Below are 16,929 nucleotides of genomic sequence, written 5' to 3'. Positions count from 1 at the left end.
TTCAGGGATGCAGCACTCACCGTAGCTGCACAGGTTGAATGTACTCTTTCCTAAATCTTTTAAGCTCTGCACTGAGGGGTTGGTCTCCGTTCTCCATGGCAATACGGTCGGCTTCCGTTGGCTCAGGTTCTGGAATTTCAAATCTAGCACAGAAGATGGGTGTAAGCACTAGGACTCTGCTACACCCATCTCGGGCACAAGCTTATGGATATAAACTTGTACATTTTACTGGCAATCCTTGAATTGGACAATTTTTGAAAAGGTGTTTGAAGCGACTCAAAATCAACTGGAAAGCCAGAATCTTACACACTCCAAGTAAAAAGGAAAAAAAATGCACTTCATAAGAACAGTATTTTTAACAGTGGCATACCTTTCTATTAGCAAACTCAGCAACTCTTGAGGTCTACAGAAGGATCTATATGTTGTGAGAAAAGTCCGAACAAAGTTGGGATCTAAGACAAAGAATAATTTTACACTTATGTCAGCAATTACCTGATTTTTTTTCCTTTACAATAACTTCAATTATCTGTTAAAATTAAGGATGTCACACTATCAATTTACAGAGAAGATGATGTAAACCAAAATGGCTTTGGTAACAATTCTAAACCTCCTAAAATAGCAATACAAAGCAGAACTTAAAACCAGTTTTTATTCTGTTGAAGGTACACAACGATTTTTCTCCCCTTCAATTGTTTAAAGACAGCATTCTTTGCCGATGATTTTGAAAATAATGAACAGATGACTTTATTTATGCGTAAACAACTTTGGTTTTGATAGTGATCTGGACATAAGAACTCAAAAAACACATTAGGTAACTTTGCATTGGGTAGAAGTGGCTTCTTCCAGGGCAGAATATTTCCCCTAAACTGGCATAACTGATAATCAGTTATGGTTAAGACAGCCTAGACATTTTTTATCTGACAGCTATGTTAGAGGTTAAATTAATTTCACTTCAAGAAAATCAACTGATTTCATTTAAATTGACTAACTACATATCAATTCATTTAAAATATGAAAATGTGTCTTAAAAACAATCAAATATTCAAAACAGAAACCAAAGTGTCTCTCATAATTACAAAAGCAAACCCATTCGTTTTCAAATATGAGGAAATGCAGTGACAGTTCACTGGCACTGCACAGAGCTGACTAGAAACAAGGTTAACACTGTTATCACTGAACAGAATTAATGAGCAGATTGTGACAGCTCTGCATATTAAATCCATATCCAGACCCGAAAACCAAACCCCAGTTGGGAATTTTCCTAGCACAGAGTGGCTGAAGAGGAGCACATAGGACAAGCAAGAATTCCTGTAGGCTGTAACATGTAGGATAGAAAGGCTGCATTATTTGACCTAATGCTCTATTGGATTTGTTTCCTGGAATATGGATTTTTAAAAGCTGCTTTAAAATCCTCCTTTACTGTTTACCAGCATCTTGTCCATTTGAATGAACATTCTACCTTTCTTAGATCCCACTGAGTTGTTCATTTGGGTGACAGTTTACTGCACAGTGATGTGCTGCACACCTTAACTGTGCCATGTAACACAGCATTCCCTTGCAAATTTTTTGCATGATAATTCTAATTTCTTAAACAATTGGCTATTATGCTTCTCACATGTCGTTTATTACTCCATTTTTCTAATCATAATACCTCTCCCACCAGTCCCTGAAACTGTACAGTCTAAAATTATTTTCAAAGGCAGAAGTCCAATACTTTTTACACAAAGAAGGTCATCCTTGTTCACATCATCTTCATTATGAAAATTCATTCACACAAATTCTGCTGTGCTAAAGAAGCACTGTAACTGATGCTTTCACAGCTTGCAATCTGTACACAGCATCTACTCTAAATAGAAGATTTTTGTCTACATTAAAAAAAGAGCTTCCATACCAATTAATATTTTCATATCACTGCAAGCTCTGAGTCGTAGCTATTGTTATTTACAGATAGGGTCAAGATATAAATCCACAATACATATTTAATTTCAAACGAAGTAGATCAAAAAATCAAATCTAACTGTGTTATCTTAGTAGCAACGACTGTGACTCAAAATAGTGTACAATATATGAGTAAGTGTTAAAAAAATACAGACAACACCAGTTAGCCAGGATGTCTGCTCATGTGATAACTCTTTCTTCAATGCAGCCAATTTGAAAGCTAAAAAAGAACAATAACTGCTCTACGAGGATTTATAAATAATCACCCTTGAATTCCTTAAGAAAGGAAACGGACACTATGATGACGCACAAGCACTCTTAACATATCAAAGCTTTGAAAATAGAAGAGTGTTGCCCTACTGATAAAAAAAATGCCATGACTTTAAAATGTTGGTAACACCTAATCCAGCTGCTTTTAAACAAGAATCGGGCAAGATGAGATAATGAATGCAGAAACACATTAAAACAAGGAAAACCTACCAGAATATGCAAATAAAGTCAGAACCTGAACTTCCTTTTGCAGGGTAATTTCTCTCATGCAAAAATACATGGAAAGCTGTTTTCGCAGAGGAGATTTCTCCCTGTTTTGCTACTCCACTGCAGGATAGTTCGGACAGGCTGCCAGACCTTGTGGCCATAAGGCCTGTCTCCCTGTCTGAGCTGAGTTGCAGTGGCTGGATGACTACCATCTCCGGCAGAATTGTTTCCTTAGAGCTGCCTCTGTTGCATAGCAAAAAAATTCTGGCTGATAAAACGTTTTGTCATTTGTCAAGGGGGTGAAGGATGACATATAAAAGGTCCAACATCCATATCTATAAACAATGTGGACTGCGTGGATCTTCATATATTATGAAAAATTGGGACCTGATTTGACTTACAGCAACTGACTAAACTGCAACAAATTCGTATAACCTTTGCAAGTGTATCTGTAATGATTTCTTATGCCAGTTGACCTACAAAGATAAAAACCTAGAGAAAAGTCACAGCTTTATACTGTCTTTAGACTGTCAGATCAAGGGCTGCCATAACCAGTCACACTGAATTTCAGAAAAATTGCCTCAGAAAGGTAAACCCTTGCTGTTCTGGCAACTGAATATAAAGGCAATGAAGACTTTTAAGGTAACCATCACACGTGCACAATCATGTGTGGGGCAAGAAAAGCATTTCTACAGTCTGTAGCCATTTGGTTACATATCACCACAGGACTCATCTTCCCAGGTCTCCAAGCAGAGAAGCCTTGAATTCAGCTGACACATGTGAAAGAGCTGACCTGGTACTATGGAGAGCTGCTGCCCTTCTCACTGGATCTCACAAGATGCAACAAAACCCTGAATGATTTACATTACAAATGGACCACGTTTCCTGCACAACAGAGCATTTTTGGTTGAGTCACTCTATCTCTTATTTCTTTGCTGTCCTGAAAAAGACTGCTCAGAATAGTGAGAACAATGATGTTTTTCCTTACAGATAACCAATTACAAAACAGAAGATATAGAAGATAAGAGTGTTGAGAAATTATGCACAATGTAGCATCATTAAGATGTCCACTGAGATGTTTAAGGCTACAAAGACAGGCTAAATACATTATAAGACAACTATTTTTATCCTTTTGGTGAAAGTCTTTTAGGCCATCTCTCAGTACCCATGTTCTCAGCTTTCTCATACAATAGTTTTTCTAATTTTTTGGCAAAGACAACACAAGATTTACAAATAATAACAGAAAAGTGTCTTCCTTTCTCTAAGGCTGAGTTGTTTGATTTTACCATTCAAGACCATAAAATTATGTCATAAATCATACCTATAAAATTCAAAGAGCTAGAAGTTTATAAAGCTACAGGAAAATGAAGACAGGTACAAAACTGCTCAGGTAGAAACTGCCAGCACAACATTGCATTTGGCTTTCTGGTAAATGTTAGAAAAATTCAAGGAAATTAAAAGAAGAATAAGAATAGTAATGGAGCAAAGAGATATAAATGTAAGTATTTTAAAAAGTAAACAGAGTACTAATCTACAGAAATTATGTTCTGCTTAGTCCTAATTTCTTTCAAACAAGTAGTCCTGATCTATGCAGGGTATCTAGGACTGTGCTGCAGAACAACCTACAACAATTAAGAGTGCAAAAAGGAAGAAAAAAAAAATCATTGAATATGAAAAGCACTAATACCAAGATGCATGAAGTTTCAGAGTAACTGACATACAGACAGAATCAGAGAAAAAAAAAAGCCAAACCCCAAACACAAGACCAGGCTTTGCAGCACAGGTTATGAAAATCCTGGGCTGCTATCAAGAAGAACCCCACACACTGAGGTCAACCTGGATAACTACCTAAATGTCTTTAATGTGTCTTCAACACAAAGAGAAACCCTAAGTGAAAAGTCCTTAAATCAAATCCTCACTAAAGTTCTGATTAAGGCAAAGTTCTCAGGCCAAAGCATGCAAGTGACTGCATCTATCAAGTTGATACTAGTCTTTCCATGGCATGCCAGCATGGACACAGGTAATAGCTGACAGGAGTACAACTCTGAACTGAAAACACTGGGCCCATAATTCTATCCCACAATGCTGGCGCTTCCTGTGTCACCCATCTTTAGAAGTCTGGAGGGAAAGCAGTTCTTATAAAGAAAAAAAAGGAAAAAGTATTGTCTAGAGCTCAATTGCTGCAGGCCCCCACCCCCATTCCTTGCATGAGAACTATCTTACGCACATGCAATATCCCATGTGAACTGCCAAGCATTACTCACTTTATGTATTTTGCTGCATGTATTCAACACAGGAGAAGCACAAACGAGTTAACTACCTTGAGCTTTGGCTGCACAAACCAAGTGCCTCACCTGCATACATGTGGTAAGTCAGCCTCTCGATGAGCTTCACAACAGTTCCTGCCTTGATGATGGGGATTCCAGATTTGGGCTGCATACTTTCTTCAAACACAATATTCTCTTCAGAGTCAGGTTCTGCAAATCTATAAAGCTCAGGATTTGGAAATCTCATCTGCTCTTCTTTTTCTTCCTGCAACATTGTTACATCCAACATTCTTTCCAGCGTGCTTCTATATTGCAAAGATATCAATGCTGCCATCCAGTTGTTTTTCTCTTCAGCTGATTTAGCAGCAAAAATAACACTGTTCTCATCTTTTAAGATAATTTCAAAAGCATGTCTATACTCATTAGTGTCATCTTTATCATTGATTTGTACCTTTCGCATGAAGAACTTTTCCTTGAGTCGATATTCTGCATTGCTAGCACCAGGAAGTCTTGGCTGGCCATGATTTGACTTACAGCAGATCATCAAGCCATCAAACAGGAATATGTGTCTCTCGTGCTTTGCTCCTACACGTGTGAGTGTTCCTTCCATGATGAACTCGTTGCAGCACTGTCCAATGTCTTTACCCTCCCAACCATCAATATTTTTCTGGATTTCATTCATTTTCTTAATTGCTAGCTGCTTCCCCTTCATCTGCTGAGTATAGAACCGGCATGCGGATTCACTTCAGTGGAGGATGGGAGAAAGGGAGCCTATTAGTACACATGGATGTAAAAAAACACAACCACTAACACAAAAACACCAGATCGTCTTTCTGAGAAGCAAGGATTCCACTGAGAATGCAATTTCATCATACAGTATCAGCACCATTGCAAAGGCTTGACTAAAGTATCTCATCTAATAAATCTTCTACTTATCTTCAGCAATAGATGTCTTACCTAAACACAAGCAACCAGAGGCAGGCAAGCTGTGAGTGCTTCTTAGCCCAACAAGCCACTCACTTCCATAACCAACAGAGCAATTTTAGATGGCTTTAATTTGAAACAAATACATTCAGAAAGAAATAAGCTGTTAAATGCATTCATGTTCAAGCCTAAAGATTACCCTTGGCAGCACAAAACTTGTCAGCAAAGAAAATACTGAAACAATTTGAAGAGTAGTTTCAAATTTAAAAACATTCTAACCACATAGAAAGGTATTTATAGAACATTTTTAGGTGGATATTTATTATCTGAGCACAATTAACCCACCAATGCTGTAAGTGTCTACTTACCAGTGAGTTCTCAGAACGTCTCAACTACCAGTTTGCAAGGACACATAGAAATTAGAATTGTTTTAAAACAATAACAAATTATCTTGGCTTTGATGTCACTTCCTCTGAAAAAGCAGGCTTGTCGCAAACTATTTTGTTCATTGTTTAATAAAAGAGGAAACCGGGAGCCCTGGATTTTTAGCAAAGCACTAAGAGCAGAAAGCAGAAAAAACGGAAACGTTTACCTAAGCCTTCGTTTTGCAAGGCTTTTGGAGCATATCCGTTCCATACTGCTTTGAAGATTTAGCAGGGCAGTTATTGCTTGCTTCAAGCACTCCTTATCCTCCTCGTCCTCACTTTTTTCTTCCAATTGCTACAAACATTAAAAGTAAAGGAAGCGTTACAAGCATTTTGGTATGTGCACATCCAGAAGCTTGACCCATGAAGAAGAAATCTAACCATCTGCTGATTTTCCATGTACCTGCTTGTTATAAAAGTTAATGGTAATAACCAGGTGTGTTACTGACACAGGTGAAAGACAACTCTGCTAAGAGCTTAATCTCACTAAAATACAGCACAGTCACTAAGGCCGCCCACATACAAATACACTCAGACATGCAGTATTTATCTCAAACTGGTCTGATTTACCTTACAGCTCCCTAATGGAACCCATTTCAGGTGTTAAATCTTAAGAAGAACAAGCAAGGAAGGAGATCCCCATACACAGCATACTACAGGACAAGATCAGTCTGTAACATAAACATCCTGGAACAGGCAAGCTGGACTGAAAGCTAAGCAGAATTCCTTCATCACACTCAAAACCAGAAGATTACAAGGGCTCTCATCTCACAAATAACAGTCTAATTGATAAATCAAATTGAAGGGGACCTTGGAGATTATCTCAGGCAACCTCCAGAGCCAACACAGATCAAGTTGCCCAGAGACACAAAGAGCTTTCAATCTATAAACTAAAACTGGATGAGAAGGGTTAACACTAATATTTTGTATCTTAACTATTGTTATGGCAGGTAAATTTCTTAAAACAAGATCTGCCATGTTTCAGATTGCTTAAATTGAAGATTTTAATCTCAAACCTTCATTTAAGCATTAAAATGTTTCACATGAGTGAACAAATAGGTGACTACAGCTGTGGCCTAGATGTCGAACTGAAATAACATATGCAGAATTATCAAGAGACAAGCATTTCAGACTATCACACATCAAGATTTAGCTCCACACAATTGAAGGATTTGTTTTGGTGGTAGAAGTGAAATGAAGGCCAACACGAACCAGAATGAGACACTCTTGGATAAAGTACAATTGTGCCATTCAATTCCAGTGTAAAATATAAGTATTATCCTCCAAAATCCAACAGAGTACAACAAGTCATGTTTGGTATTTTAATGGGTCAGAGAACAGCATTAATTTTTTCCCTGACTAGAGTTAATAATTCACTGCAACAGCTGTCAGTGTCAAAGACTACTTTATTTGTGTTTTCAGCCATAAGGATGACCGCAAAGTTTATTCTAGGCAGCTTTGGTTTGTGCCATCTGTCGTACTCTCAACCTAAGCAGCATTAGGTGTGAGAGCCCACTTGTGTAACAACCACTGAAATAGGTCTGAGAACACACCACAACAAACATTACTCCCCAAAAGATCTTAGGGAGATGATACCATCCAAGAAGGAACAGACTCCCTTCTTCATATTCCTCTTCTCTCCAGATTTAGTGGAGCTATCATCTCCCCTTTGCTTAAGTTTTGCAGATCTGGCTTCAGAGAGGATTTCAGACCAATGTGGCAGGTAGAGCACCAGTGGCAGAAGTCTTGAGAGAAAGCTCTGAAAAAGCTGTAACTACCTCTAAGATTTCGCATCTTTCCTGCACAAGCATTCAGAGGAGGCTCTTCGTCTTGTATGCTACCTTTTTTACAAACTTCCAGCAAAACAGTCTGCTGGATTTCCTACAATTTCTGGGTTGCTACTCTTCAGCAGTGGAAGAGATTGTTTAAGCCTGATCTCCTTGAAAATAAGCCTTACTAGGTCCTACAGTATTCTGTACATTCTTTTCAGAAACAAACTAGTAGAGATTAACATCCATTACTGCAAATTCTGCTCTTATGTTGCTTTTTACAGCAACCTCTCCACAGTTGCAAAAACGTTGGTATTCATCCATATCCCCAAGCAAAATACATATTTGCATATAGAGAAAGCAGTTAATACTTTACCAACAGGAAATTACTCAAAATTACTCCACTGGGAGTAATATAGAATAGAAACTAAATAGAAAAATAGAAACTAAATCAAAATCCAGTGAGTGTAATTATGTTCCAGGTTTAACATTTAGAATGTGCTGTGCAGAAATGTGTGTCTTCGTCTGTGTAACACCAACACAAATGGCAAATCAGGCAGTACTCTGAACTACTAAGAAGACACTTCTCTGGACACAGGAATTTGGAAGTTTATATTCCAGCATGGTACTGTACAATTACCAAAACCAGACTTAGTCAGAATTCAGTGTAAATTACAGCAACAATTTAATCTTACACTGCCCTTGGACAGTTTGGAAAAGGTGGAAAGTAAAGTGGTATCATTGGAAAGCACCCAGAAAGTTTCTCTGCAGATTCCACTCATTCTTCTACAGCTATGCAGTGCCCCCTAATGAACAAGCCAGAGAAATGCTAAGTAAGTGATCGTGGGGGGGGGTTGTTTGTTTTGGGGAAGTTTGTTTGTTTTTGTCGTTTTTTTTTAAACAGAAAGTGCACTATATACTAGAAAAAATACTATAATGTTATGTGAAGGAAGTGCAGACTTCTGATTATATTATCAGTATTATAGAGATTGTAAGTTTTAACAATCTGAGGAGAAAATATTGGCTTATGGTTCATGTGATTCACAATACTACAGGCACAAGACCTTGTTCATTCAAGGAAAACAAACTTGGAAAATAAACTGCTAGGGAAGTCTCTAATAAAAAGAAAGTACTCTACATTCTAGGCCACAAGTTCTGAAGAGACACCTAGAAGTGGAAGACAAGGTATTTAGTTCTACCTGTTGCATACCACAAGGATTACACATTTATAAATTCCAAAGATATAGAAAAGAAATCCTTCTTATGCAGTGTACAATTAGACTGTGGTAGTCGACCTCTTACACTGTCAGAGAAGCATCTCTCTGGAAATACAATGATAGAAAATACAAACGAAAGCATGCAAATACAATCACACCAGCAGGTGTCACAACAGATATGAAGTATTGTACTTTAGGGTTTGCATCACAACCAAGACTTCTGTCTTCCCAGAAGATTAAATCTAACCACTGAAATTTGTGAACTGCAAGTTCCCCATTTCCTCTGGGATTCAAGACCACAGCTTCAATACATAGAAGACAGAGTTATTTTGTAATCAAGAATAAAAACCAACAGGGCTTCTTCTCTGACCAAGGCAGGCAGGTCTGCTGGGACTTTGCCATAAACCAAAGCTGGAAGGTGGCTCAATAGCATAGAGATACCTGAGAGCACTCTCTGACTTTCTGTAATTCCTACAAAAAAACCTCAGTCCAAAGCAGCAGTGTCCTGGAAACAAAATAAAGTGTTCTCATATCTAGAAACTTTAATTTTTAGAAAGCATCAGGAAATCATCTGGGACAGTAAATGGGGACACCCGCAGGGAACACTATGCGCTTCTGGAAAACGCTAGCAGACTAAAAAGCACCCCACACTTGAACCTTGAAGGACACTCCACATGCCATATTCCTTAACATACATACACAGCTTCCATGCACTGAAATTTGAGAAGTCATTGTGTTTTCATATAAACTCAGACAATCTTGAGCACAGTGAAGCAAAAATATTCATACAGTTATCAGTTTATTTAGATCTACATTACAGCAGGAGTGTTAGTTGCATTGACAGTGGAACAGAATTTAATATCTTACTGAAGAAATTATAAAAACCTTTTCTCCAAAGTTTAATTATGCCTTCTCAGTTTAATTTTTAAAAGTTACATAAAATAGCACGCCAAATATCAAACCCCAGATATCAGATCATTAGTTACAGAAAGCCTTCAGCATTCTCTTGGAAGTACATTTTAAAAGACAGAGAAGCTAAAAGCCCCTCATCTTTTATTTCACATTAAGTTCAACTCACAATATAAAATATGATCAACCCATCAGGAAGCATACTGGACATGAAAAGCATCAAAACAGACGAAAAAAAAAGCATTTAAACTTTTAGTACAAGATTCCTTGTTCCTTCGCCTCTTTACTATGTTACTTAAAACAGATCCTAAATATACGTTGAAAATTCAAGTATATCAAAAGTCATCCGAGCCCAAAAATGTAAAAACCTTTGGGCTAAAGAAATACATGAATTTAAGGAATTGCTATTTTGATTACTCAGTGTGAATGTTCTTATTTGGGAAGGGGGGTGTGTGTATGTGTGAAATTATTTTAATTATATTTTAGAACTCAATTACACTACTCTGAAGTGCCATTTTGAAAATCAGGATGTGCACTCAGTAAAAGTCAGGAAGACCCATTCAAAAATATATACTACAGAAGTCTGTCAGCTGACATTTCACCAATTCGAAGTTTCCTCTAACAGGTTTCTTATGTGTCCAATTTATCATTAGCATTACCATAAAGGGGTACAACCTGTCAGAAGACCATATCCCAGATTTGCTCCAGAGCTACGCCACCCTGCTAAGTGTTTCACCTGGTGTCTGTCTGCTCAGCAGGAAGAGGTGCAATCTTGCTCTCAGATTCTGCAGCTGGGAATGGATTCATGTATGCGATCGATGCTAGGTCACACACCCAGCATCTCCCTCACCAAGGAAGGGGATAGAAAAGCAAAGCCTTTTTTCCAAATGCCTTCTGTAAGGTTCTCACAAAACTATTTCCTAAACATTCATACTTTTTGTAGGCTAGTAGCAGCCATTTATGCATTTTACATTCCATTACTGCGAATGGCTACTTTGCCTTGACTTCTCCAAGTACAGAAAACCTATTTGCTCTGCATTTTTCACAAATAACGGGATTTGGGTTTTTTTTGCATATGCTGATGTCTCCTCCACAGCAGCATCATTACCTTTCTGCAACAAATGTACACAGATCCTTCCAGAGCCTTCATGCTCTGAAACTCTCTTCTTTCTTACTGTCACTTTGGTTTGTCTCATCACTATTAGCAGACCTGCAGAATACATTAGAAATTTGAAACTCATAATTTAGTTCATAACATTTAGTTAGATCAGTATTTGAAATATCACAGAATATTTACCTATACACTTCCACACTTGTAATTGAGGTCTTCCATTTTCTTCCCCCAAATTTTCCATCCATAAAGACAATGCAATTTGAAAACATCTTCCCTTTCTCTTGTGTAATTCCGAAGTGGATTAAAATCCAGTTTTTCTGCTTTGACAATTCAAGTCTGATCTTTGCCAGAAAACTTTGCAAGGCTCTAAGCAAAACTGGATGACACCTCTATGTTTGGACAGAAATGTATGAATTTTTGAACAGAAATGTATGAATGTTAGAATGCTACATAAGGAGAATTCACAATTTCAGAGATCATTCTGGGAAGCAAGGGTAGAACCCTGTTGATTTTAAGAGGAACCCTGGTGGTTAAGTAAAAAAAACCCAGCAGGTGAAATGAAATGAAATGGCAAACCATGAATGGAGTTTGTTGTCCCACTTGTGTTTGTTATTTCCTTTGTATTTCCATCCATTTTCCATTGAATATCTCGAAGCATTGATAGAAAACAAAAACCTCCACTGTTATAGAGAAACAAAGAAAGCTGGCAGTGGGACTAAATCCACAGCTCCACATCCAGAAATATTTCCAGTGAAGAGAGCCAAGCACATGGAAATCTCAACCATTGCATTACCTCTCTCCAAGGATCTGCCTTTGGTACAGAAGGTGGCAGGAGAAGAGGGAATACAGTACTGCTTTTAAAAGATTATGCAGCAATACAAGTGTATCAGAGACTATATCATGACTGCCACAGTCACAAAAACTAGGAGTTGAAAATCCCAGCAAAAATAAGCTTCTTAACATTCAGTCCTCAATGGATTTTCTCAAAACTTTTATTTAGTGGGGAAAAAAGGGCTCAAAATCTGTGCAAGTTTCTATAACACCCATCAATTTTCATGGGAGCTTGGCCTTGGGTGCTCAGCACATGCTGCTGCCATGGAAGCTGAAGAGCTCTCTACCATCACTTAACAGCAGCCACTGAAAAGTGGGAACAGATGAGTTAATACAGCTCATCTAACTCCCATTGGACTACAGAGACTTTGCCATGCAGGTGTTTCTAGAAAATTGATTCGAAAACAGGACTTTGGAACCCTACAGTTAAACACGTAAGTGAAGTTTTAAGTCTGGAGTTCGGGACGTGCTTCATTTGACTTCCCAAAGAAGTCTGGCCCTGTGACATCCTACTTCTGCCTCAAGAGATCAAAGTACAGCATTTGTTGTTACAGACCCAGCAGGATTGATTGACACAGCTCAAGTGCCACTGAGGACTGAACGACAAACGGTCACAAGGAATATTTTATGCTCACTTTTGTTAGATCTTATCCAGTTTCTGACAAAAAGCAAAATGAAAATGAATATTCTCAGAGGTACCAATTTAGAGAGGAAAGGAGATTATTAGAAATTATTAGAAAATTTCCTGGAAAAAGACATCTGTTTCTCAAAACTCCGGATACATCTTGTGAATAAAAAAAAAAAACCCAACCTATAAAGCAAAACATGCAGCCCCATTACAACTCCACAATAGATGACATAAATCCCTGACAAATGAAGTGACATCCATATGCATAGATTCACCTGATAGAAACACAGGAAATAGATCCACGAGTGCCACAGTTAGAAGAAAATTAAGGACTAATTCGTTTGATTAACAATAACCAAGTTTCTGGGAAAAGTGCGCACACACACAAGTGTGACCGTTTTATTTTCCCCTATCAGCATCTCCCTTTTGGTTAATGAACATACAACTGACTTAAGACATAAATCCACTAGCACTTAAAGGAGAAAAGAAATAGAAATATTGTCAATTAAACCCCACAAGCAAGAAGTAAGTACAGAATCTCATTTCCTCATTTCACCTGGCTGTATCAACTCTGGCTTCTACCACATGACACAACTTCTGTACCTCTACAACATTCCAGTTGTAACACATAATAAGTAATAATAAGTCTTCTTACCTTAACAATATGAAGTTGCTTAAATTTTTTACCTATTGTCATATTCTAGGAAACCTCTTCTTAGACTTCAGACCAAATTTTACATCACACCTCCTTCTTCTCCTAAGAAACACCCAAATACACCGTGTAGTCCTTATCACACACAAGCAATAGCTTGGTCAAGCTACACTTTCTTTAACACACAGAACTTCATCTGTCAAAGAGACCCAGAACTGCACATTATCTCCAGTGGATATAAGAAGTCATCCACATTTGCAGTTACATACACAAAGACATGTAAAACAGTAATACTTCTGCTTTTTCTTTTATTTTAAACGGTATTGTGCATATAAGTCACTGTCTTCAGAAAGAAACACTGAAGAAAAAGTGATTTCAGAAAGCAAAATCTTGTGCTGATATTAAGTGAATACTTTCTTAAAATAATTCACAGATAGTTCAAATTAATTACTTATTGGTTTTAACAGCAATTAAAGGATACTTGGCAAATTGACCCAAGCAACAGAACCTGTTAAACACAGTGCTTGTACTGAAAACAAGTGGTCCAGACAGTGTTGTGAGACAATGACCTATAATTGCCGATATTGTAAAACCTTTGCAGACTGACAAAGTTCAACTAATTAAAACTTTGATTCTCCACCTAGGCTGGGTTACGCCATCTACAGATGGGACTGCAAACCAAATTCACTCAATTTATTACTCTGGAACATGACACTGGGGGAAACAAGGCTGAGAATCAAAGGGAAGTCAAAGCCCAAAATACTTTGGGATGTGCTGCACAATAAAATACACAGCAAGAAACTTAGGGGATCAAGCTCAAGATACTCTATTCCTAAACTTTTTACTGTATTGTGCCTTCTTCAGCAACATGTAATAAATTTAATACCAACAAGGTTGGTAAAAGGAGAGGTTATGATCTTGAAAGACCCTGCCAAACCAGAATTTTTATTTTTACCATTAGCATGGTGAAAGATGAAGACAAAAAGATTCATCTGAGGAGTATTTCTACTTGAGCTGAATTGCCAGTCAGTAGAAGCTGAAAAGTTACTTATCATCTAAGAAAGTTTGAAAAAAAAAAAGGAACGTAATAGATGCTGCAGTGAAATGAAAGCATCCTGAGATTTTTAGTACATTATAGATAGAATTCCAATTAAAATATATTAGCAAAGAGATGATAGGTTACCATTCATAAGTCATGGGACTCAAGTCTACACTTGGCAGAAAAAAACCCAAGCACACAAAATCCCTTTCAAATTCTCCTGTTTCCCAAAATATACTGTTTTATCTAAGCAAAGTTTATATATACTTTGTAGCATTTTGTATTGGATTGAAAGCAAAACCAGTGAGAGGCTCCAAGTCAGTAATACAATTTAATAGGAAAAAAGAGAAAAAATAAAATACATGCAATAATACAAAAGAAAAACCACCGACAGAGTCAGAATACAACCTGACACCCTGTCAGTCAGGGTGTTAGTAGCAGTCCGTATAAAGGGTGGCTGCAGTCCTCCTGGATGACAGATGTGATTCAGTTGAAGCAGTGCTCCTGTAGAAGGGTGGAGTTTTCCTCCGAAGGTCCAGCGATAATGTGGAAAAGGTCCGACATTCTTCTGGGATCCAGTGGAAAGGGCTGCTTTTGCGTCCCAAACCCCAGTTTTTTATCTAGGTAGGAAAGGCTTGGCTCCTGCCCCTGGCTGGAGCATCTCCCAATGGGATGATGTAATCTTATCAGTCACACAATAGGACTTAATGGCCCATTAACAGAATATATCTTCTGGAGGAAGGATGGGTTGTGATAAGATAACGATGATCATCCCCCTGATCTTATCAGATGGCACATCAGCAGAGGATATCTCCCACAGAGATAAGGATCACCACCCCTCCCACATTTCAATAGATGGTGATAGAATACACATTTTTGCGGAGATAATCCACCCCTTATTCTATTACCATCTACATCATACCCAAAACCAATACCCTCTTACAGATATATATATATATATTTATTTATTTTACAGAATGAAACCTTACATACAGTTCTCACTTAAAATTAGGTCTTCTTGTGGTACACAATGGGTTTCCCCATCTTTCTGCATTACCCACCGAGTGTAACCAGGTCCTTGAGCAAAAACAATCCCATGGATTGGTTTGCCTTTGCCTCTGGTGGGATTAATCCAAACAATCTTTCCTAAAATACCTTTCATGTGTACCAAAAGAACTTTGTCCCCATCCACTGTGTGCAGGGGTTCAGAGTGGGCAGGACCAGCTTGACTCATGGACCCTTGGGTGTTAACCATCCAGGTGGCTTTGGCCAAGTTCATTTCCCAGTTTCTGAAGGTTCCCCCACCAAGTGCTTTCAGGGTAGTCTTAAGGAGTCCATTACACCTTTCAATTTTCCCGGCAGCTGGCGCCTGGTAAGGGATATGATATATCCATTCAATACCACGTCCTCTGGCCCAGGTATTGATAAGGCCGTTCTTGAAATGGGTTCTATTGTCTGACTCAATTCTCTCAGGGGTACCATGCCTCCAAAGGACTTGCTTTTCAAGGCCCAAGATGGTGTTCCGGGCAATAGCATGAGGCACAGGGTAAGTTTCTAACCATCCTGTGGTTGCTTCCACCATGGTCAGTACGTAGCGCTTGCCCTGGCGGGTTTGGGGAAGGGTGATGTAGTCAATTTGCCAGGCTTCCCCATACCTGTACTTCAACCATTGTCCACCGTACCACAGAGGCTTTACCCGCTTGGCCTGTTTGATTGCAGCACAGGTCTCACAGTTGTGGATGACCTGTGAGATGCTGTCCATGGTAAGGTCCACCCCTCGGTATCTTGCATCTCTCCCCTGATAACCAGAGGCATCATGGGCCCAGCGAGCTAGGAATGATTCTTTCTTGTGCTGCCAGTCGAGATCCACCTGTGATACTTTCACTTCGGCAGCTCGGGCTGCCTGCTTGTTGTGATGTTCTTCATTAGCCCGACTTTTGGGTACGTGCGCATCCACGTCGAACCTTCATGATCAGTCTCTCTACTCAGGCAGCAATGTCCTGCCAAATCTCAGCGGCCCAGATGGGTTTCCCTCTGCGCTGCCAGTTGGCCTTTTTCCAGCGATCCAGCCATCCCCACAGAGCATTAGCTACCATCCATGAGTCAGTGTAGAGATAGAGCCTTGGCCACTTCTCTCATTCAGCAATATCCAAAGCCAACTGGACGGCTTTTAGCTCTGCGACCTGACTCGATCCAACTTGTCTCCCCGTAGCTTGTGCAACTTGTCATGTGGGGCTCCATACAGCTGCTTTCCATTTCCGGTTAGTGCCTACAATTCGGCAGGAACCATCAGTGAAGAGGGCATATCATCTTTCAGTCTTCGGTAGCTCATTATATGGTGGGGCTTCCTCAGCACGTGCCACTTGCTCCTCTTCTTCTTCAGAAGACAATCCAAAAGTCTCACCTTCAGGCCAGTTTGTACTTATTTCCAGAATCCCAGGGTGATTCGGATTTCCAATACGGGTGCACTGAGTGATGAGGGCAATCCACTTGCTCCATGTGGTGTCAGTGGCGTGATGTGTGGAAGGCACCTTTCCCTTGAACATCCACCCCAGCACTGGTAGTCGAGGTGCCAGGAGGAGTTGTGTTTCTGTGCCAATCACCTCTGAGGCAGCTTGAACCCCTTCATGGGAGGCCAAGATCTCCTTCTGTGTGGGAGTGTAGTTGGCTTCAGATCCTTTGTAGCTTCTGCTCCAGAATCCCAGTGGTCAACCCCGAGTCTCACCAGGCACCTTCGGC

General features: G+C 39.1%; 1 protein-coding gene across 2 annotated transcripts in view; it reads right to left on the bottom strand.

Annotated features, from left to right (window-relative positions):
* SOS1 (SOS Ras/Rac guanine nucleotide exchange factor 1) overlaps positions 1 to 16,929 on the bottom strand; it is a 48,832-nt gene that overhangs the window by 10,207 nt on the left and 21,696 nt on the right. For both annotated transcript variants that reach the window (XM_088160861.1, XM_014891157.2), the window contains 4 exons: positions 6,199 to 6,326; positions 4,770 to 5,425; positions 371 to 452; positions 21 to 143 (listed from right to left, as the gene is read on the bottom strand). In XM_088160861.1, coding sequence (XP_088016987.1) covers positions 21 to 143; positions 371 to 452; positions 4,770 to 5,425; positions 6,199 to 6,326 — 989 coding nt within the window. The remainder of the gene's footprint in view (positions 1 to 20; positions 144 to 370; positions 453 to 4,769; positions 5,426 to 6,198; positions 6,327 to 16,929) is intronic.

Source organism: Sturnus vulgaris, chromosome 3 (genome assembly GCF_052056855.1).
Source record: "Sturnus vulgaris isolate bStuVul1 chromosome 3, bStuVul1.hap1, whole genome shotgun sequence".
NCBI lineage: Eukaryota > Metazoa > Chordata > Aves > Passeriformes > Sturnidae > Sturnus > Sturnus vulgaris.
Note: the sequence above shows the minus strand (reverse complement) of the source record. Positions and strands in the feature narration are given on the sequence as shown.